The sequence below is a fragment of the Canis lupus genome, chromosome 26, assembly GCF_003254725.2.
Source record: "Canis lupus dingo isolate Sandy chromosome 26, ASM325472v2, whole genome shotgun sequence".
Taxonomy (NCBI): domain Eukaryota; kingdom Metazoa; phylum Chordata; class Mammalia; order Carnivora; family Canidae; genus Canis; species Canis lupus.
The window spans coordinates 36,326,579-36,349,823 of NC_064268.1; the positions used below are offsets into that span (position 1 = coordinate 36,326,579).

At 46.9% G+C, this 23,245-nt stretch overlaps 1 protein-coding gene across 2 annotated transcripts in view; it reads left to right on the forward strand.

The window, feature by feature from the left end:
- The window catches only part of A1CF (APOBEC1 complementation factor), an 82,671-nt gene that overhangs the window by 46,227 nt on the left and 13,199 nt on the right, over nucleotides 1-23,245 (forward strand). Inside the window, exons 5-9 of one of the 2 annotated variants that reach the window (XM_025441439.3) lie at nucleotides 2,892-3,130; nucleotides 8,431-8,595; nucleotides 15,589-15,686; nucleotides 20,011-20,284; nucleotides 22,186-22,391. In XM_025441439.3, the coding sequence (XP_025297224.1) occupies nucleotides 2,892-3,130; nucleotides 8,431-8,595; nucleotides 15,589-15,686; nucleotides 20,011-20,284; nucleotides 22,186-22,391 (982 nt within the window). The remainder of the gene's footprint in view (nucleotides 1-2,891; nucleotides 3,131-8,430; nucleotides 8,596-15,588; nucleotides 15,687-20,010; nucleotides 20,285-22,185; nucleotides 22,392-23,245) is intronic. The other variant, XM_025441440.3, reaches the window with a different exon arrangement.

Here is a 23,245-nt window from a genome sequence, read left to right on the forward strand (position 1 = left end):
TCTTCAGTCCCTTAGTCACAAAAAGACAGACTGGACTGGCGACCAGCGTGGCCTGCCCACTCAGGCCGCGGGTCAGATCGTGGAGCAGAGTTTTGGAGGGAAGTCCTGGGAGTTCCCCTCCCACGCAGGCCTCCAGGGAGCCAGGGGAGCTGCGTCTGGTGTGCGGGGGGTTGTCTGGCGTGGGAACCAGGCGACCAGAGCAGATTAAATCCTGGGACCTCTTCCAGCAATGGTTTTAGCGTCAGCACCTAACTACTCACACGCTCTGGGCGTCTGGCGTGGAGACAACCTAGACGCAAGCGTTTGGGGAAAGGGCCACGGAAAGCCCTGGGTCAACGTAGCCTTTTGGTATGACAGGTGCAGGGCGGCGGGGATCGGAAGAGGCCCCGCTCCTTGGTCCCGCGTGGAGCCCCGGCAGCCTAAGCGTGAGGCTCATTCTCAAAACGGATGCGGACCTGGCCACGCAGGTAGGCCGCGCAGGTGGCCGCGTGTGCTGACGCTCCGTTCCGCGTGGGCCTGCCCCTGCCTCTGCAGGACGGACAGGGTGTGTGACGGGGACACCAGGGACGTGTGGCAGTCAGAGATGTGCGACGGCACCCTGTGAATGAACTCCGGCGGCGGCGTCTACGAGACATGAAGATGGGCCGCCCTCCTGGCCATTCCCAAAATATAGGTGATGCAGGCAAAGCTCACATGCGCCGAGGACGTTCGCTGATGATTACGGTGGAGGGACCGGGGTTGGGGGGACACATCACAAAGCATCTGGAAGGAGCAAGCTGGGGGCCACATTCCAAAGTCCGGCTGGACACCAGAAGCGAGGGGAGGCTGAGAGGCGCCCTATGCATCGAGGTGCGGGGTGCACAGGACCCTGCCGGGGGAGCGGAGACCCCACGCGCCAATCCCAGCCACGTCCACTCTGCCCCCACCAGTCCCGCCAGGGAGCACCTTCCCTGCAGAGAGGGGGGCGGACCTGGATCTGCTCTCAGCCGCTACGTCTCAGGGTAGATAAGGCCCGCACCCCGGAGAAGCCCCGGAGCCGTCCTATCATCGTCTTCATCATCATCAACTATGCACGGGCTCTGTCTAAACGCCGGGCTTCTGGAGCCGTCCACGCGTGCCATTGGCCTGCGAGCGCTGGCTGTTGGTCGCCAAGCTGTCCTGGGAACGCGCCCGACCGACCACACAAACTTAAAACCAGGACACAGAGATTCCAGGTTCCACCTGCCAGTCGCTGACACCTGGCAAGCCCTCCATCAAAAATAATAGGATTGCTAAAGAAATAATATTTTGGAATAGAGGGAGTTTTTTTTTTTAAGTTAAAAAAAAAAAACCTGAAATATTCCTTCAGCCCCCCCTTCCCTTCCTGCAAGGAAAAGCACATTCCTTGGGCCACGTTCAGCAGGGCGGCAAGGGCCGCGTCGCAGCTCTGACACGTGGTCCCCAGGTCCTCGGCGAGGCAGGGAGGGCGAGCGGGGCGGAGGCCCAACCCCACTGAGGCCGCCAGCGCCGGGAAAGCGGAGTGCTTCGACGTGCAAGTCCTTTCTGTGAAAGGAGCTTTCCCCATTTTAATGACTGTACTAACTTCCTGTTATTACAAAAGCCACACAACAGCCCAAAAAAGGCAATAAAAGTTCACACCTTCCGTCCACAATCCCACTGCCTCCAAGATAATCACTACGTCGGCTTTCTTTTTTTTCTTTTTTTTTTTTTTTTTTTTTTCGGCTTTCTACTTTGCACGGTCTTCCTAGGTTTTCGGTACAGCGTTCATCAACATGGACTCATATTCGTATCTTGACATCCTTTTTTTTTTTTTAAGCCAGTAGCATCTCATGAGCTGATTTTTTTTTTTTTTTTTTTTTTTGTGAGCTGCTGTTTTAACCAATAAATATTCTCCTACGCTACTGCGCTCTCAAACAGTCTACGGTGTCAACGCTCATCTTTAATTTAGCAGCGAGTCTCAGCCGGAGCAGTAGCGTCCAGCCCAGGGACACGTAGAAAGGTGAAGAGGCATTCTCAGATGACCCAGGGGGTGGCTGTTAGCTCGTGGTGCACCGGGACCCGAGGCTACAGCCAGACTACGGGCACGAGGGGGCAAGGCCCCGCCGCAGGGTCAACGTCATCTCAGCCACCAGGCATCAGACCGGTTCCGGAGGGGGCATATTTTGATTTCCAATCTGGGGACTATTTTAAATCATAGCAGCGAATGTCCTGATGCAAGATTGTTGGTGTTCATCTCTTGGCTAGACACACTTTCCCAGAAGGGGCACTATATGCCCCAAAATCATACACAAAAGGTTTCTGATGCATTTTCCCCGAGCACCCCCGCTTCCCAAGAGCTTCCTCTGCACCTGCCGGTGGAGGAACGCATGCAGGTGCCCTCGGCGGCCCCGCGTGGAAGGGACGGGAGGGACCCGAGAGTCCGCGGGAGAACCCCAGCCCTCCCCGTCTACAAAACCTTAAGCAGGTCGTTGAGTTTCTCGGGGGGTGGGGGGTGTCTCCAGCCTTCCTCCAGCACCTGCCCTGCCCACCTTCCTCGGCTAGGTCAAATGCGATAATACGGGAAAACCTGCCCAGCATAAGGGATCATTTCTTTTTTTAAAAAAAGATTTTATTTATTTATCTGAAAGAGAGAGACAGCATACAAGCCAGGAGGGAGGGGGAAAGGGAGAGGGGGAGGCAGCCGCCCCGCTGAGCAGGGAGCCCGACGTGGGGCCCCATCCCAGGACCCCGGGGTCACGGCCTGAGTCGAAGGCAGACCTTGGCCCATGGAACCCCCCAGGTGCCCCATGAGGGACAATTCCTAGGGGCAGTTGTGTCGGAAGCCCCACTCACGCGGGGGTCCCTGCCAAGAATAAAAAGTGCCTGCCTCCGGTTTTGTTTTATTTTTGCAGAAACGGGCGCCTCCTCGGGGTGTGCGCCAGCGTGGACAACTGTCGGCTGTTTGTGGGGGGCATCCCGAAGACCAAGAAGAGAGAAGAGATCTTAGCAGAGATGAAGAAGGTCACCGAGGGCGTCGTCGACGTCATCGTCTACCCGAGCGCCGCAGATAAGACCCGAAACCGGGGCTTTGCCTTCGTGGAGTATGAGAGTCATCGCACGGCTGCCATGGCCCGAAGGAAGCTGCTGCCAGGTGGGCACCCCGTCCCCAGGGAGCCCCACCTGCCGCCTGCGCTGGGTACCGGGTGGGGACACGGGCGCTGGCTGCCGCGTGGGCTCCCGAGGGGCTTCCGTGGGCTTCCAAGCCCTCCTGTCCCCTAGGTCACGGTACACTCGGGCCCCCGCAGCTTTCACCCATGAGGTTTACCCATGAGGTTTTGAAAACCATGCGTGGAGTGTAACACGTGTGCACTGGGGGGACCCCGAGCCACGAGCCTGACCCTGTGGCGAAGCGTCACAGTGGAGGATGGCCTCAAAAGTGAGCATGTGCCTGGGTGGTCCGCGCGGCTGCTAACAGGCCTGCTAGAACTGGAGCCCGGTGTCCCTCACCGTGGAGGATGAGCCTGACGGTGACGCTGCCCGGCGACTCCGCCGTGGCTAACAGGCCTGTGGCCCTCCAACGGCAGGCACCTGCTGGGTGCTACCACCACGGGGTGGGCCCATCTGGGCAACGACCGTCAACCCTGTGTGTAAAGGCCCCCACCCCAGGGCCCTGCCTCGGTCAGGCCGGCCTCGGGAAATTGTTGAAAATCCTCTGCTCGTTCTCAAACAGTCACTAAAACTCACACAAAGGTATTCGACTTAAGGTATTAAGTCGAATCAATATTAAAACAAGGGGATTTCGAGAATGACGCAATGGGAGACAGTGGAATCAACTCCTCTCCCGAGCACCATGGAAGAGCCGCCAGAATTAGAGACAAAACCAACACCACCTATAGGGTCCCTGTACATGTTCTTGTTTTTCTTTGAGGTTTTATGCATTTACTCATGAGAGAGGCAGAGGCACAGGCAGAGGGAGCAGCAGGCCCGATGCGGGACTCGATCCTGGGACCCGGGGGTCACGCCCTGAGCCAAGGCAGATGCTCAACCGCAACCATCCAGGTGCGCCCCACCTCCGCCCCGTACACATTCTTAAAAACGAACCAGACTGAGCAAGTCACGGGGATGGAAGGCGCAGCGTAGGGAACACAGTGGGATCGCAGTAGTGCCGTACGGTCACAGGCGATAGCGACTCTCGTGGGGAGCACAGCGTAACGCATACAGTTGACCAGTCGCCACGTCGTGCCCCTGACACAAAGGTAACGTGAGCGTTGACTCTATTTAAACCATAAAAAAAAAAAATTTAACTCGATCAGAGGCTAGAAGTTTTCAAAATTGGAAGATGGGAATGACTTTTTTATTTAAGAGATTTATCTATTGATGGGGGGAGGGGCAGAGGGGAAGGAAGAGGGAGAGAGTGTGGAGCAGACTCAGCCCTGAGCGGGGAGCCAGACCCGGGTCTTGGGCTCCCGCCCCTGAGATCACGACCTGAGCAGAAACCGACAGTCAGGGGTCACCTGACCGAACCACGCAGGTGCCTCGGGAGAGATCTTATTAATATCTTCATGAAGGCAGCTAAAGTGAGAGGGCAGGAGACAGCCCCCCCCCCCCCCGACTGCCGGACCCATTACCGAGATGGGTATTTTTAAGGACGATGCTTCCGCGGGCAGACCCTGAGCGGCGCGGGTGCAGAGCACCCCTGATGCTCCTCAGCAGGCGTCCTGAGCCCCTCGGCGAGCCCCCCTTTGGTGCCCTCTTTTCTGCCGTGAAGAAGTCCCCTGTGTCCATCCTGATGTCAGACTATGGTTGGAGTCTAAAAACATGTATTGCTGAACGTAGACTCTTGCCAAAAATTCCAGGTTATTCTCCGAGCCCTGCTCTCTTTTGGAGGTACCCCGCTGTTCACCTGCTCCGCCCCGACCGTCACCACCAGATTACTCATGTTCCCCCAAATCTCACGTCGTCCTTTCCAGGATTAGGGCAAGCACTAGGAACCGGGGCTGAATGGTGCTGCTCGCCCGCTGTGCGCTGCGGGGGAGACCGGACTCTGCGGCCGTTCCTCAAGGCTCCAGCCCCTCCCAGCCGTACCTGCCACCACCACTTCCCGGCAAGCCCCTTCTCTGCAGCGGGACAGACCCCCCTGTGGTTTAGGCCACGCTGATTCTCGTCTCGTTTGCTCCGAAAGCTGCGTCCCCGCTGGAGCGACCCGCACCCTGCCCCCTGCGCCGCCCCGGCCTTCAGGGCCCAGCCCGGCCCGTGGCAGCCCACGCCCGCTGCCTCTCTCCGTCACCTGTGCCACCAGACACGTGCAAGCTTCTGGGGGGCCTCGCAGTGAGAGAGGCTCGGGAAGGGGAGAAAAAGAGTTTCCGGGGCCAGACCCGAGTTCCCAGAGCACCTGCCCTCCGCCAAGGAAAGTGCACGTGGCCGGGCAGAGCCTGTGTCTCGGGGTGCGGCGGGCCTGGGCGGGCAGCGGCCCTCGCCTCCCGGGGAGCCCTCCACCGAGCGCGTGGCCGGGCCCCCAGCAGCCGCACCACGGACAGGCCCGAGCCAACTGCTCCTTCTTGGCGCCCGGGGCCAGGCCTCCACGCGCTTGGACGCGCCACCTGCTGCCTCACCGTAGGCCCCCCCAGGGCAGAGGCTTAGGGCCGCGTCCCCGGAGAGCCTCGCGTGAGAGAAGGCGGTCCTCAGCACGCGTGACAGGCGAGGGCCACAAGCTCTCCCTTCCTAACTGACCCAGACTGCAGTTAGGAGGCAGAGAGAAAATCGCGGCCTCGCGTGACCCTCCACCCAGCCACCTCCCTCCCCGTGGACGGCGGCCGCTCCCTCCCCAGGTGTGCGTGGACACGGGCCGGCGCCCAGCTCCGAGGACGCTCTGGGGAGGCTCTCACGTGGCCCCAGCATCGGCTCGCACGGGGTCACCTGGAGGGCGTGGGAAAGTGGCACCGCGAGGCCCCCCCCAGAGTCCCTGAGTCCGTACACCTGCCGTGGCACCTGCTCCTTTGCGTCTATAGCCGGTTCCCGGGCTGCTCCGCTACCCCAGACCCAAGTTTGAGAACCTGCGGCGTAAGTCAGCCGCCACCCCTCGGGGGCCCCAGATCCGAATAACCCGAGGAGGTTTCTAAACGCCACAGACCGAACCGACCCCGATCAGCTGAGTCTGCTGCTCTGGGGCGCAGAGCTGGGCCCCGGTGTTTTAAGCTTCCCAGGTGATTTTGCTGTGCGGCCAATTCTGTGATCCACGGCACCGCCACCGGCTGAGGCTGGAGGCCGGCCCTGCCCCGTGGGAGAGGTCAGCAGGAACACCTGCCCACCACGCAGTGTGGAAACATTTCCTCAGCACCTACGATGGGCTTTGGTCTCTTCCCAAGGAAATTCTTTTAAAAAACAGAACAAAAACAACAAATCTCTCTATTGCACCCAAAGAGTGCTCCGAAGAAACCACACACGCAGGAAAAGAGACCCCCCAAAAACCCCAAAACACTCAAGGGGAGACTGCGTCAGTGGAACGTGATCATGTCCCTCACGTGTATCATCTTTTGTTTCCACAGCAGCACCAGCTCGCGACTTTTATGATTCCAATTTTATAGATGAGGACATTGAGGTTTAGGGGGGGTCACTTCCCAGCCAGGCCCACGATCTGACGTGTGAACGGGTCCGGTTTCAAAGCCCATGTTCCCGAATCTACCTGCCACCCTGACCGCCACGAGGATGCTTGGGGAGACCACTGCCCACCCTACCTCCTCCAATGCTGTCCCCTTCAGCCTTCCGCAGGTCTTCAGGCCGCCGGCGGCTTCCTGTGGTCCCAGGCCAGGAGGGCAAAGGCCAACGGACGGCACCTGTTCTCCATTTGGGCTGAATTAACTGAAGTGCTATTAAGAAGCCTCGGGAGGCCTGGACCACTCGTATCAAAATTGGGGAGGAGAGTCCTGGGGTCAGTGATGAGCTGGTCAATCTTTCCAAGACAACTCCCAGGGGTAATCCAAGCCCCGTGTAACACGGGCAGGTCCCCATGGTATTGATGCTACCACGGTGGTGGCCGATTTCAAGCTACCAAGATGACACCAACTGGCTCACATAATTCTGAAAATTTAACAGTCTGGTGTTGCGAGTGGAAAGGAATTGCGTGCAGCATACCAGTGAGGGGGGCTCAGGTTGGGTGCTTTTTTTTTTTTTGAGATTTTATTTATTTATTTATTTATTTATTTGTTTGTTTGTTTATTTATTTATGAGAGATAAAGAGCAAGAGAGCATGAGCAGGGGAGGGGCAGAGGCAGAAGCAGACTCCCCACTGAGCAGGGAGCCCGACTTGGGGCTCAATCCCAGGATCCTGGGATCATGCCCTGAGCCAAAAGCAGATGCTTGGCCGACCAGATGCCCCCTCAGGTTGGGTATTTCTTTAGGCTCTTCCAAAACAACTAATTAAAAACACACAAGATTCCCAATCAAATGTAGGAATTGAGTTGATCCCCCCCCACTATCCCTTCAGCTCAGCTCCGCACCGGGTAGGGGTACATGGCTGTGTAAGCAGAGAAGAAAACAGAGCCACGGAGAAGTGAGGTGGGTCTGGGCAAGTCACTCGTGCCTCTAAAGCTCATTTCCTCTTCCATGAAATCGAGAAAGTCTGTTTCCTCCCCATGGAGTGACTATGAGCAGAAACTGAGGTAGCGAATGGAAAACACGTTATGCCCTCAATAAATTGCCACTATAGAAATACACAAATGTATGTTGTCATGGTCACGGGTGACAACTACCCCCTCCCCAAAGAGCTCAGTTTCTCATCACAGACCCTTCCATTGCTCTTTGTCTTCTTAATCGGGATACAAATTTTTTTTCTGCAGATTCCCAAGTTGAGAAGAGAAGTAGGAGGGGACGTGGCTGATCGGAGGGGTCAGCTGATCAGGGGACACAGCTGACCAGGTGTAAGGGACGGAGAACAAACGGGGGGTGCCCGAGGCCTGCTCACTCTTGCTCGCATACCAGTTGTCAGCTCGGTGGTGGCACCGGGTGACGCAGATCCCAACAGCAGCTGACCTACCTCCCAATGACCTTTATGAGGCTTCATGAGGTCGCTCTCTGTCCGAGCCCTCAATCCATATGTTCCTTTCTCCTCTTCTGCTGTTTCCCTTGCAATGACTAACCCACCCCTATGACAGCTGCTCGAAGACCCAAACCTGCCCGTTGCTGCCTCATTTCTGATCCATTTCCAACCACGTCCTCGTTCCCTTTGTGCTCAGTCATTACAACAAGCCGTCTGTCAGGAGAACGCCCTCCTAGCCAGCCCTTCCATTGATCTGGAAGGCTTCGTAAGATCAATAATCGCCTCCTGTAACAGCCGCCTTCTTGCTCGATCAAGACCTCAAAGCGTCGGTTGAATTTAAGAGGCCCTCTCAGCGAACTGAGATGATGTTGCCCTGATTTCTGCGTAACTAATCATACTTGTGTCCCTTTGGACAGGAAGGATTCAGTTATGGGGACATCCCATCGCCGTAGACTGGGCGGAACCGGAAGTAGAGGTTGATGAGGACACAATGTCGTCGGTGAAAATCTTGTACGTGAGAAATCTGATGCTGTCTACCTCGGAAGAGATGATTGAGAAAGAATTCAACAATATTAAACCAGGTAGGACATGCCGTAGTAGATTCCGTTTTCCAGCTGTGCTTTAAAAACCCTTACGCCTGAGATGACTTCCCATGGCTACAAACAGAATAGCTTTCATTCTGCGTTCTTAGAATCGCACACGGACTACACAACTATATTCCGACCCTGGGATTAGTGAAGAAGGGACACATGGCCCTACAACATTTATCAGCAGTATGACTCCACCATTACCCATGTGGTTACTTCATTAATGCCCATTTTATTCACTAAACTATAAATTGCATGAGGGGGTTTTGGCTTCAGTCATCTCCTTGGCCCCTGTCTCTGTACCTGCTCATGGTAGGCGCTCAATAAATATTTACTGTGTTGATGAATGCACGGCCAGAGCTATAATCTCAGGTAGGGTTTCTCAGACTCAGGGATCTTAATATTTTCGGTCAGATAATTCTTGGTTGTGGCAGGGGGGTCTCTCCCGAGCAATATAGGAATTTTAACAGCATCCCATGCCCCTACCGACTGGATGCCGGTAGCAACTCCTAAGACATAATACCCCAAAATATCCCCAGACATTTGCCCTGGAGGGCAAAATTGCCCTCCGTTGAGAACCACTGATCAAATGGAACATGATTACAATATCAGGTACATGCGTAGGAAGGTGGGAAATAATCCTAGGAAACTCATTTGGGTAAAGTGGAAGGGAAAGGAACAGAGGGAGGTGGGGGGTGATAATTATTATTGCTCATCTTGTCATTACTTTGCAGTATCAGTTTTACACCATGAGATTCAGGCCTCACTGCTCTTTTCTCCTATAGGAACTACAACAGTGAGACAGGTAAAATACGTCAGGGAAGAATGTCCAAACAAACATTTCCCAAAGCCAGTTCTGCAGAACATTAATTCTGTGGATGGTTAGTAGATGCTACTGATAGAAGGGGTCCTTGATCAAGTAAATCTATAAACACCAGATTCAGGAAAATTAAACAGATTTTTTTTATTGCAGGACTTATCAGAGTCCTAACCTTCTAATATGCTTTGAAAGTCTCCAAAAGGAGATGTAGGATGGCTTCCCAAATTTCTGGACCAGGGATCTCATTTTTTGGCCAGCCATCTTGTGGAATTAACAGGTTTGGGAACACACTCTGGCCTAAATTTATCACTGTGGTAACATCTTTCCATAAACCAGGGCTTTTCTGTCTCCAGGGAATATCCCTCTACCTTGCTGATAAGCACGAGCCATGGTGCCATCATGTCAACTCGGCCTGAGAATAGTCCCCTCCATTGGTCACGTGGCCAGCTCCGGGTGCTGGGTCAGGTGTAACAGAATAAGCTGATGATTTGTTGCACAGGTGACTAGTAAGGATGCCACTTCCCCGTTTTTGGAGATGCACCAGCTTTGTCCTTCTCCAGGCTTTAGGAACCCCGCCTTCCTGACATTCTAGTGCAATGTGTGACCCCACAGCACCAGCTGTGAGCCCATCACTAACACAGAGGCTGCAAGTGACTGACTGCTCACCATGGGCCAGGCTTCCCCTCGGGCCCTTTCTCAGCAGGTGTCACCTCCTCAGCACCACAACCATGGGACGCAGGTCACTGTATCACTCTCGTGATTGTAAAGGTGAGAACACCAGGACCTGGAGCAGATAAGTTGCTTGCTCAGGGTCACACAACTAACCAGTGGCAAATCACAGATTCGAATCCAGGTCTGGGCAAAACCACATGCTTAACAGTAATAATTATCCCCTTCCACCTCCAGCTCCCATCCTTATTCCACTCACTCACTCACTCACTCGTTCAGCTGTCAATATTTCAGTAGCTCCCATGTGCCAGGCACTGTGGGAGGAGCAAACAGGTGTGACGTGTGTGTGGAAGGAGTTTAAGATGCTCCAGAAGAGGGACACCTGGGTGGCTCAGCTGCTCAAGTGTCTGACTCTTGATTTCAACTCAGGACATGATCTCAGGGGCATGAGATGGAGCCCAGAATCCGGCTTCTTGCTCGGTGGGGAGCCTGCTTGAGATTCTCTCTCTCCCTCTCCCTCCACCCCTCCCCACCAAAAAAAGATGCTCCAGAAGAATCACAGCCATGACAGCCTACCCTTGGGGTGCAGACAAGACTCACGTTTAGGAGAAGTGACGTGTGAGCTGAGATCTGAATGTCGATGCACCTGTGGGCAGAGGAATGACATGTGTGCATGTAGATATCGCTCCACCACATTCCGCTTTGTGTTGACTTCCTACCTTATTTTTGATACTTCCTTTTTTTCAATCTTTTCGATAAACTGTATTGAGAATGGCACGTCCACATGCAAATAATAAAGTGGGGCTGGATTTATAGAATTGGTAAAGTTAACTGAAAATGGATCAGGGACTAACAAAAAGAAAGCTAATATTATTTTTAAAAATCACTAGAGGAATATATAGGTAAAGCTTCATGACATTGGATTTGGCGATAAACTCTTGGATGGTATTAAAAGTACAGGCGATGAATTAAAAACAAAGTAATTGAACTACATCCAAATTAAAAACTGCTTCAGAGGGCATTTGCGACACTGAAACAGCAACCCACAGAATGACAGAAAATGTCTGCAAACAATACATCAACCAAAGATTAAGTAAAAACGGAAATGTGTATTTGTCCAACGATCGATATTGTCCACGTGCCACACACACATGGTCAACACGCACATTAAGAGATGTTCAGCGTCACTCACTATTCACCAGGGAAATACAACCCCAAACCATTTCCACTTGCCAAGATACCAATAGTAGTAGTTAGTAGTAGTAGTAGTAGTAGTAGTAGTAGTAATCATCAAAGAAGACGACAGAGATGTTGGGGGAAGCTGTGGAGCAATTAGAACCATGTGCCATATAAACAGAAACACAAAATAATGCAGCCGCTGTGGGAAACTGTACACTGGGTCCCAAAAAACATATAATCACCATGTAATCCAACAATTCCACTTCAGGGCATACACACAAAATAAGGAAAAGCAGGGACCTGCACAGATACTTGCCTACCAGGCTCACAGCACACGGCATGGATGCACCTCGGAGACACGAGCGCGATGACACAAGACAGTCAGCAGGACGTAACAGGTGCCAGGTATCCGAGGTTCCTTAGGTAGGCTCAGTCATTGAGACAGAGCAGAGCGGTGGCTACCCAGGGTGGGGGAAAGGACCCAGAAATGCTTACTAGTTACAGGCCTTCAGTTTGAGTTCATGAAGAGGTTCTAGAACCTGGTGGTGCCAGTTGCACGATATAGTTCTTCCTTTTATCTAAGTAAGACCTTACCTTCTTGTTTTGTTTTTGCTCTTTGGAAAGGGCTGGAATGGGAAACACCTAAAAGGCTGCTTCCTTTCCTGGTCACCGGTTATCAGCTTGTCGCATTAAAGAGAGACATGAGCTCGTGTCCTCCTGGTTATAATGAAAATAATAAATGCTGGCTCGCTCTCTCCCTCTCTCCTCTCTCCCTCTGGTGGCACAACTTGGAGCTCTACAGTGATGTGTGGCTGCCTCTTGGCACTCCACAAAAGAGGGTGGAGGACCAGCAGACATTTGCTGTATCAGGAAGAAAAAATCAGAGCTAACGAGTTTATTTTCCAGTGGAAAGGGTGTGTTTATACTTCTCTAGGAAAATTTACAGAGAGAAACAGGAAAATAACTCTTTAAAAATCCTACTGGAAGTTTAGATCCCTCAGAGGAGCCCGAATATTCCCAGCAAATCTTTCACCCTATAGTTTTAACCCTGATTAACCTGAAAATATCCTACTGCCACTCAGAGAAATAAATGACAATCAGAATAGAAATGGGCTGAAAAAAAAAAAAAAAGAAATGGGCTGAAAAATGTAGGTTCTTCCCCAGTATAGCTTCAGGCTATCTGCTGAAATTCCAATTACAGTCATGCCACAAAATCTGATCTCCCTAAAACAGTTTCCTGTCCATCTGAATCCCTGGGAAGGCTTAAAACAGCCTGTGGGCCGCACCCCAGGAGATGGTGATTCAGTGCGTGAGCGTGGGTCCGAGCAGTGGCATTTCTCTGAAATTCCTGGGGAAGCTGCTGCCACCTGAGGACCCCACTTGGAGAACCATGGCCCCCAGATGAGCTTCCCTGCGGCTTGCAGGTGTGTTTCTCTTCGGGTCATGGATGCACTGCTAACAAGTTGATCATGAATAGAGCAGTATTTTCCCAATTCCCTGTATTATGACTTCGGAGTCCTTTGCATCAGCGCGATGATCACCATTGACATTGCCTCCGCCCTCTGCCAAACAATGATCAATCAGTGAACAAACTCCTGGAGATTAAAGCAGCGACATAGGACAATAAGCCACGTGGTGAATCCTATTGTACAGAAGACCAAACTCTCATTTTCTAACTTGTTTTATGAGGCTACATCTTCGTTCCTTAAGATTTCCATAACCAGGAGCAGCTGAACAGTGTTGCTTAAAAATGCAAGCCGGTGTACTTATCTGTGAGCGGCATTAGAGGACATTTAGACCCATCACCGTCTGAAATGCCGCCTAATGAATGTGAGTGAGAGAAGCTGGAGTGTGAGTTGACTGGTGGTGTTTGCTCGCCCCGTGTATATTTATAGAGCAGCCTAGATCTGTGCACAACCTACTAGGAGGCCCTGGGTGAAGACAATACCATGATGCCCCTAAAACAGGTCCTATTCATCTAGTCGAGCGGAGCCCAGAAGAAGGACGGGGCTGAAGAACAAATGGAGCCAAGACTGGAACAACGGAGACCCTCAATGGCACCCCTTTCACCTCTAAATCACCCGAACAAGCTGTGGGGCTATGTCACCATAGGTGATACACCTACACTGAAGGCACACGGAGACCATGCTGGAAGTTCAGCTAATTACTCGTTAACTCAATGAATTGGTTCCGTTAATGTCCATGCTTCACAGTCTCAAACACCTCAGCCTCACCAGACGATTTTGCTCTGGACAACCGTTGCCATGAGAAGCCAAGGGTGGGAAGCTGAGAGAAGAGAGAGAAGTATTCCAATGTCTTCAAACGATCCTCACATTACGGCCCTGCCGTTATTCCAAAAGAAGACAACGTACAGCGCGTGGAACCACGTGGTAGAGTGAAAAGTCTAATTGCTTTTGTGACCTTGAATCTAAGAGGATCGATAGCTGAACCTCGATAGGGAGAGGACAGAGAAGAACCCTCATCTCCCCTTCTGGTCCTCCCTGGGAAAGGGTCCCATCATAGGTTAGGTCGGGCAACTAGGATGGAAGAAACCCAGTCTCTCCAGGACACCCTAGTGAGTGTCACCGAAAGAGGACAGCTGGCAACGCTAACCTGTTAGCAAACTGCTAACAAGTTACACAGGTGTCCGTTTTACCTTCACTCCAGGAAAAGCTTCTCTTTCATGTTGAGTCATCAGCAATATTCTCTAGCAACATTTTAGTAATAAAACATAAAATACAAAGTTCAACTATTTTGCTAAACTTTTTTTATTATTTTTCTGTATTACCATCAACATACGCAGTTCCTCGATATAAAATTAGGTTAGGTTGATTTTTTATTTTTTAATTACACAATTAATATCAATGAGCATTGCAAATATTTGCAAAACACCAAAGAATGAAATTAAAATATGAAATCTCCCTTTATTCTCTCCGAATTTTCTCCCCACTCCTAAAGTAACCTCTATTAACAGTTTGGTTGGTATCTTTCCATTTCTCTTTCTCTGTCTATATTCATATTTATGCATGCACAGATGTGGGTGGGATTTTGAAAACCTAAATGTGTAGGGATGCCCGGGTGGCTCAGCGGTTAAGCATCTACCTTCAGCCCAGGGCGTGATCCTAGAGTCCCAGGATCAGGTCCCACATCGAGCTCCCCGCAGGGAGCCTACTTCTCTCTCTTCCTGTGTCTCTGCCTCTCTCTCTCTCTCTCTCTCTCTCTGTGTCTCTCATGAATAAATAAATAAATAAAAATCTTTAAAAAAAAAACTAAATGTGATAGTATTATCCTCATGATTTCACAACTTTTTAAATTTGATAATAGGGTCTTAAATCTTTCCATGTAAGTATATGTAGGTCTACTTGTTCTCTTTAAAGACATTTTATTGTGTATAAATGTACTAGGTCTTATCAATCTCATGGGAATGGACTTTTGCAGTGGCGGAGTTTTCAACAGTGGTAGAGTTAATGTCCTCATGCACGGTCCTTTTGCAAATAGGAGGGCTTCTGTAGGAGACATTCCACAAGGTAGACTTAGTGGATACCTACATTGTTTCCAACATTTAGATATTACGAACACCTTGATAAGGAACTATCTTGGCTTTCCCACGTTCTTTCAGAAACTACTTTCTTCTTTTAAATCAAAAGAATCTCAGATAAGCAGTTTAAAGGTTTGCATTCTAGTTCCTAGCTGTGTCAACTCATGAATCTTACTTCCCTTGTCAGAACCCAGATTCCTAATCTTTAAATTAAAAATAAATACATTAAGGTCAAATTAATTTTTTAAAAACTTAAATCATTGCTAAAGTGTCTCCTAATCCTAAAGTTTTATTATATAAATCAAGAGACACAATATTTTTATGGGGGGAAAAAGCCATTAAATTTTTTCGGAAAGCCATAAAAATTTAAAAGCCAATCACCTAAGTATAGATTTATAGGATGGCCAATAGTTAAGTTCAAATCAATTCAACAAATATTTTACTGAATTATAAGTTACTATCCTTTATATTTTATGCTAGACCAAATAAGATACTGCCTCTATCCTTGAAGATCCTATAATCTAGGAAGTGGAAAACACAAATCCATAATTAACAATAAGGCAGACTATAGGGGATATAAAAAATTACAAACAAAAGCTTCTGTTGAATGTGTAGAATTGTAAACCTGGACACACCAAATGTTCTCGATGAGATTTTGTACCTAAATAATGAGTCTCCAAAAAGAAAAAAAAAATCAAATACTCCTGGAAGCAAAATGCTAATGTGTATCATTCCCTGGGCTCTCTACGGTTTGCTAATGGGGCCAACTTTCTGTTTCCAGGTGCTGTGGAAAGGGTAAAGAAGATCCGAGACTATGCTTTTGTGCACTTCAGTAATCGAGAAGATGCTGTTGAGGCTATGAAAGCTTTAAATGGGAAGGTAATGTAGGACAACCCCCCCACACACACACACATACACACACACCCAAGTGTGGTGCAGAAATTTTATTCAAAAGAACGATCCTGTAAGTGTGTCACTCAGGCTTTCTCCACCTCTGACAAGGCTGCCCAGGTCCATTGAAGATGAACAGAAGTATCGAAAACACAGTGGAGATGTGGCACCTGTGTTTCGCTCTAGCTCTAATTTTGGGGTGATTTGAACAAGTCACAAGCCCTAAATTTCTTTACAAAGTAGGGGGCTGGAGGACATTATTTCAAGGATGTTCTTCTCAGGTCCAGCTTTCTCTCGTACTTTATGAGATTACCACCTCGTTAATGCAGTATTTCGGAGGCTGATGACCAGAAAACAGGTCAATTCTGTTGTCATTCTGTCCTTAGAGTTTGCTCTCCCTACTTTGTAAGGCTCTGGATCTTTTCCTCTTGCCAAGAGTGGGGTCTGGGAACTTCTAAAATCCTTTCTCCTGATGTGTACATAGAAACTAGTATCATATTTACTTATCAATGCAACCAACATGAAATCCCTTCTATAGACCACTTGTCTTATGAAATAATGTCTGGGATACAAAAAAAAAAAAAACAAAGACACTTGTCAACAGGCTAGAAGTCTGCAGAGAAATAAGATGAGAACACAAACATCTTTCATAGTTGAGTCAACTAAGTTTCATAAAATATATCAAATACATATTCATATTCATATGTATCAAATACATATTCATAAAATATATCCATACATAAATATATCCATACATAAAAAGTGGTCAGAAAAATAAAATATATCCATACATAAACTATATCCATATATAAATATATCCATACATAAAAAGTGGTCAGAAAGTCCAAAGGAAGGAGGAGCAAGCCATAAGGAATCAGAAAATCTTCATGGAGATCTGAAGATAGTATCCACGAGAAGCCATAAACACTGCGCAAAATTCCCAAAGGAAAAATTACAGAAATGGAGGGAGTCTCAGAGGCATGGAATTTGGAAAGAGCAAGAAGTGACTGAGGAAGAGTGAAAGCACAACAATTAGATGTTAGACCATCATGCACGTAGGACCATGTTGCCTGTTGGGTTTTGCAGTTAGTCCTAACAGCATACAGGTGGAGAGGGGACCAAGTGCAGAAGGGTGAGTGTAGGGAAGGGAATCGAGACAGTGGAGAAGCCAAAGCTCATAGCACTACCGGAGTCAAGGCGACAAGGGACAGAAGCAACAGGAAACCTGGTGGGGAGAGGACTGTGTAGAGCAGGTCTCCTTGTGAGAAGTAGGGATCTTTGGCCGAAGGACGCCCTGGGCTAAGGGAGCATCTCCCAGAGTAAATCCTTCAGTCACGGTGTGGAGGCTGGGCTTAGGGGCCAATCTGAGGGCCGTACACTATGTTTGCGTCCTGGAGGGAAAAAAAATACTGACTCCAGAACACAAAAAGAAAACTGTAAAGCAAAAATGAATGCAAATTTAAGTACGTGTCTGTGAAACATAACATCAGTTCATCTTTATTGATGATTATATTTAGAATCATAAAACTTTTATGACCTTGCAAACAATTTGTAGGTTAATTTCTGGATTTGAAAACAATCCTACAGGGTGCCTGGGTGGCTCAGTAGATTAAGCAACTGCCTTCAGCTCCGGTCATGATCTCAGAGCCTTGGGATCAATCCCTGTGTCGGACTCCCTGCTCAACGGGGAGTCTGCTTCTCCCTCTGCCTCTCCCCTGACTCGTGTGCACTCTCTCTCTCAATAAATAAATAAAATCTTAAAAAAGAAAACATTCTTGAGGATGCATGATGATTGCTGAGAAGTAAGAGTTAGTCATAAATTAAATGCTAAAATATAAATAAATAAATAAATAAATAAATAAATACTAAAATAATTACCATAAATTAAATTGCTAAATAGTCACCTTGAAATAATCACAATGGAGAAAATACAAATTGCCCCCAATTTTTATAGCTAGTTTTATAGTGATGTATATATATTACGAGGTTAAATATATATTTTAAAATATATACCATAATTATATTTAACTACAATGTGGTATGTCAAAAGTAAGTTTGCCTAGGAATGAAGCAAGCTTTAAGTCTATATACATATGCATATAAATAGTTAACTTATGAGACAAGGTGAGACTCTGAAGCTTTTTGTGCAATAGAGTAATGATCACACTTAGAATTTAAGGAAATGAATTTAGAATTTAAGGAAATGAATGTCCTAAGAGATGCAATTTTATGGAGTTGGAAAGCAGTGATATTGGAACTATTTGAAAAACTATTACAGTCACCCAAATGGGAGGAAATAGGGTTTGAACAAGGAAATAGGAGAGGGCTCTGGGGGAGCCTCAAAATGCCAGGAATTGATCGGATGTTGGAATGAGCAAGAGTCATCAGTTTTCAATATGGGAGACCAGGATGATAGGGGCAGGGAAGCCAGGATAGGAAACCTATTTAGAGAGAAAAGTGATGAACTGAGCTTTGCATTTGATTGTTCATCTATTCCAGAAATACTTGTGGATGTCTGTGATGTGCAAGGAATTTTGCTGGGCTTGGGAATATCCTGATTAATAAGATATTGTCCTAGCTCTTGAAACATCTAGACCGAATAACAAAAATCAAAACTGAGTTTATAACACTATTACAGGGACACCTGAGTGGTTCAGTGGTTGAGCATCTTCCCTCAGCTCAGGTCGTGATCCCGGGGTCTTGGGATCAAGTCCCGTGTCAGGCGTCCCTCAGGGATCCTGCTTCTCCCTCTGCCTGTGTCTCTGCCTCTCTCTCTGTATCTCTCATGAATAAATAAGTAAAATATTTTTTAAAATAAAATAAAACACTATTACAGAGGCAGATGAAGGCAAGACTAAATCTATTATATGGAATCTGACTTTGCAGTAAAGAATCACTCCATTAAAAATGTCTCTTGATATGGGAGTGCCTAGAAGCAGAGACCTGTTTGGGTCTCTGACCTTCTTTAAGACAGGACTGAAGAAAAAAAAAATTCTATCTAAGAGCACTCCATTCCTTTGGATACTTAGGTTTGTTTCTTCTGATTACATCAAGGCCAGTGTGACATGGTTGAATATCATCAGGATTCTCTCTCTCAGTGTACTCCACCCAACATCTCTGATATGGCTCCTGCTCCCAAAAAAAAAGGCAGATATGTAAAACTAGGAATATGATGCTCCAAGGCTAATCAAAATGGTCAGGACAACCAGAAAGCACAACTTTGTCCAGCAGACTTCAATGATCACAGAACCACCAAAGCACTCACAAAATGGCGAGCTGTCGTGAAAGGGAATTCTTGAGGGGATGCTTCATATTATTTTTTTTCTTTATATTATTTTTCCTTTATAAAAACAGAGGCTTATGATAGTCTTATTCATAAGATGCTACAAATGCTTCCTCACAATACTGTGTCCCATCGATAAGAATTACCCCAATCCATCAAGCACTTGTTGAGAGCCCTCTTGTCTCCGGTGTATGCAAGCAATACGGAAAAGTGGGTTACGTGTGTAGCTCTACACACAGCCATTATCTTCAGTATCTGGATCTATTTTTTCAAAATGTCAAAAACTTTCATCAGAAAAAAACATCTCTGATAATTCTTTAGGACAAGTTTTAAGACGTGCATGACTTGAGAAATTGCAGTACTGCCCCTACCATCCCTGCCAGTTCCCAGCTGTTCAGATCGAAATGTCGCTTCACGGGTACCTGTGGGGAACAACACGGTAGCCTCCTTGATTCCACTTCTTAAATAGGGCCCCACTTTTAAGCCTCTCTTCTCTTCCAATAAAAACTTACCTATAATATGGCTGCTTTAAGGAGTAAACCCTTTAGCGGGCTGGTGGCCAGAGAGACCTGATGCAGCTAGCCATGCCATGGTGTTCACAATCGGTAAGATTTTCGTAGTGTTCCCTTCTGCCTTCATTGTGCTATACTATGTAGTAGACATTATATTCCACCAATTATTAACCTAAAATTTCTTAGAATTTTATAATATGTAACTTAAAATATGTATCACATAAAAATATCACATAATGTCCTGTCACAGTGACTATCACATAATTTATAACCTTGTACATCAGTGGAAAGTGGCCAATTTGTTACTCTCAAACCTGTTGCATATTACATGCAATTTCCCAACAAAACCACTCAGGAAAACTCAACTGGCACACAAATGTGAACCTATGAAGAGACAGGATACATATAAGTGACACAGTCAGTGAACAGAACAACAAATTGACTGACTCAAGAGACCAGCCACACTTGGTTGTCTTCATATCTTCTCATGTTGCTTCTTCTTTGTTCTCTATGACAGATGCTGGATGGTTCCCCCATTGAAGTGACCCTAGCCAAGCCAGTAGACAAAGACAGTTATGTTAGGTACACCCGAGGCACGGGCGGAAGAGGCAGCATGCTGCAAGGAGAGTACACCTACTCTTTGGGCCATGTTTATGATCCCACCACGACCTACCTTGGAGCTCCTGTCTTCTATGCTCCTCAGGCCTATACAGCAATTCCCAGCCTTCATTTCCCAGCCACCAAAGGACACCTTGGCAACAGGGCCATCATCCGAGCTCCTTCTGTGAGAGGTAACGCTCATCAGCTCTCACCCTAGAATAACTCTACAATTTCAAATGATTTGTACTGCAATAGCCTTAGACAAATTGGATAGGCCCACTGGGAGAAAGGGACTGGGAAATTGCTTATGAAAAATCAAGTGTTATTTTATCAATAGTTGCTCTTCCATAAAAAATCTTTTTCACATTACAACTGGTTATTGAGAAAAACTTGGTCAGAACCTAGCAGAACTGAGTCTAATGCATACATTTGATCTTACACAGACCTGAAAAATTTGTGCAGACCAAGTAGTTAGCTTCTCCCTTGCATTGGAGCACCATACTGCAGTCATATGCGACTCATTAGAAAACTTCCAAGTGAGAGCAGGGTGGTCCAATGGAAACCAATTATCTCAAATCGCAAAAACATGTCAAGGCATGTGTGTATTTGATGTTAACTCAGTGGCATCATATTCATACATAAATCACAGATTATCGGAAACATATTCTAACAGATATTTGAGATACTCTCATCTGACCTCCCCTAGGAAATGCATGCTATGCCTTCTAAAAAGCCACACTATTGAGAAATCAACCTATTTCTCCAGGCTAGTGAGGAACTAGATAGTAACGTCCAAATGGAAAAAAGACCAACTACCTAGCAATACATCTTTCCTATGTAATCCTACAAAAATTCCTAATGTTCAAGAAGTTCCTCAGCTCAGTTCAATATAGACAATAAGGAGAGCATTTCTTTATTTCCAATAAACTAGTTTGTCTCTGACTAATGGGATTCTTCAGAATGGTTCTGCTAGGACAGAGTTAATGCCAAAAGAATCCCAGTTCTATCTTCAAGTTTGACACCATTCTGGGCAATTTGACAACAAACTGTGTATTTAACTCTATCCTTGGGTTTTACTTAGAAGCAAAGGGGCATGTCCAGATTACTGGGAAAACAATTATCTTACTGTGTTTTACTATTTTTCAGGAAAACCGAATAGACCAACCTAGGATCTCTATAAGTTCCATAATCATAATAAAATCATTCCACTCAAAATTATAATGCAAAAGAAATCATCAGGTTTTCCTCTAGGATAACCTATCTTTGTCATGGCAAATTATATCATTAACATATTCTGCATTTATATTCTGAAATCATATTATTAAATAATTCATACGTTAAATATAAATTGTCAACCAGTTGTAATGTAGGAAAAAAACAAACTCCACTCCAAGGGAAAAAATATTTTATAACCAGAAAGGAATCAATGAATGATATTCATGGGTAATCAATTTAATTTTTTTATCACTTTATACCACTAATAGGAAATCAAAGTAGCAACATGGTAAAACAAAAAATCAAAAGGAATCTATTAATGAAACTCAATGGAAATTTAAGCCTCACATTGTCTGAACGTGAAACAGAAAATAGCAAACCTATAAACACATTTTCTAAATGTTCAAATGTTTCCCAACTGATCACTGGGGATGGAATTATTGAGGAAGCTAGAATTCATTTCTGATTTACTGATCAATAATAAACATGCAAGACTTATTTTAATACATGTGGCCATACCATCCTGGGATGTTTAAATACCTTCCCAACGTTCATGAGTCTGTAGAGAAATGTCAACAAAAGGTCAACCAAAGACAGAAATTGCTAAATTTTGTTCTGTGCCAAAGTTTTAAAGTTGCTCATGTACTTATTGATAGCTTTGAGGGGATGGCTTTCTTCCACAGACAGTTAAAAAAAATGCAAGACACCTATGGTGAACCCTACATTATGTTGAGTTTCATTTCATTAAAACCCTAGAGTTTTCTATGCATCTTCAGGGCAATGATCAATGTGACTTGGGCTAACTTTTCCATTACAGTAAGATTCAGGGTGATTTTCTGGTGGTTTGATTCAGTTTAATGCCTTCTTACGTTCCTAGAAATTTACATGAATGTACCTGTAGGGGCCGCGGGAGTGAGAGGACTGGCCGGCCGTGGCTATTTGGCCTATACAGGCCTGGGTCGTGGATACCAGGTCAAGGGAGACAAGAGAGAAGACAAACTCTATGACCTTTTACCTGGGATGGAGCTCACCCCAATGAATCCTGTCACTTTAAAACCCCAAGGAATTAAACTTGCTCCCCAGGTAGGTAATACTATTCTAGAGATAGTTTCCTTAAGTTAAGCCAAAGACCAACATCATCCACCTTTCATCAAATGATTTGATTTGATCCAAACTTAGGCTATTGCCTTTGGTTTTGTTAAATAAAGTGGCCAATCAACATAACGTACACTGAGAGAATGCTGGCTGTTAAGTGCCACTGTTCCATCACCCTCTTTCTTAAAAATGAAGTTTGACACCCTAAATAATCTGAACAACTGGAATGTGAAGATCCTGAGAGCAATTAGGAATTATCAACCAATACCTTAAATGAAAAAAAAAAATGATGCAAAGACCCTAATTCAAAATAAATGCATACTGTGTATCATTTGGTTAATGAAGGATCTTCATGACAGGGAACATATAGACCCTGAGGATATCTTTTATTTGTGTTTAAAAAGAGAGGACACCTTACTATCCATGGTGTTATTATTGCTTGTATTAACTGTGAAATGCCATCACTCATATCAAATCAGGTCTCCTACAATGATTACAATATAGGCAGGGACATGATGGTGAAGTTCTAATGCTTTCATTCCCCAGCTCCAAGTTTCCATGTTTCTGCATGAAGCTGTGGTTTTTATTATTGGAAAATTAGGAGTTATAAAAGCTATTCCAGGGTGGAAAGTGAATAACAGGGTTAAAAATAAAATAAAACAGGATCTCTGTTAACGCTTAGCCTCTTCCCTATGGGTGTGCAGTACATGCCAGGCTCTCTGTAGAGATGCTGGCTGAAGAAATCTTACCCAGTCATTCTGAGGCACGGTTTAAGGACTCTCAAGGAAATGTCCCTATTCCAGGCCCAAAAACACAAGCCCCAAATGTATGGAGGTAGCCTT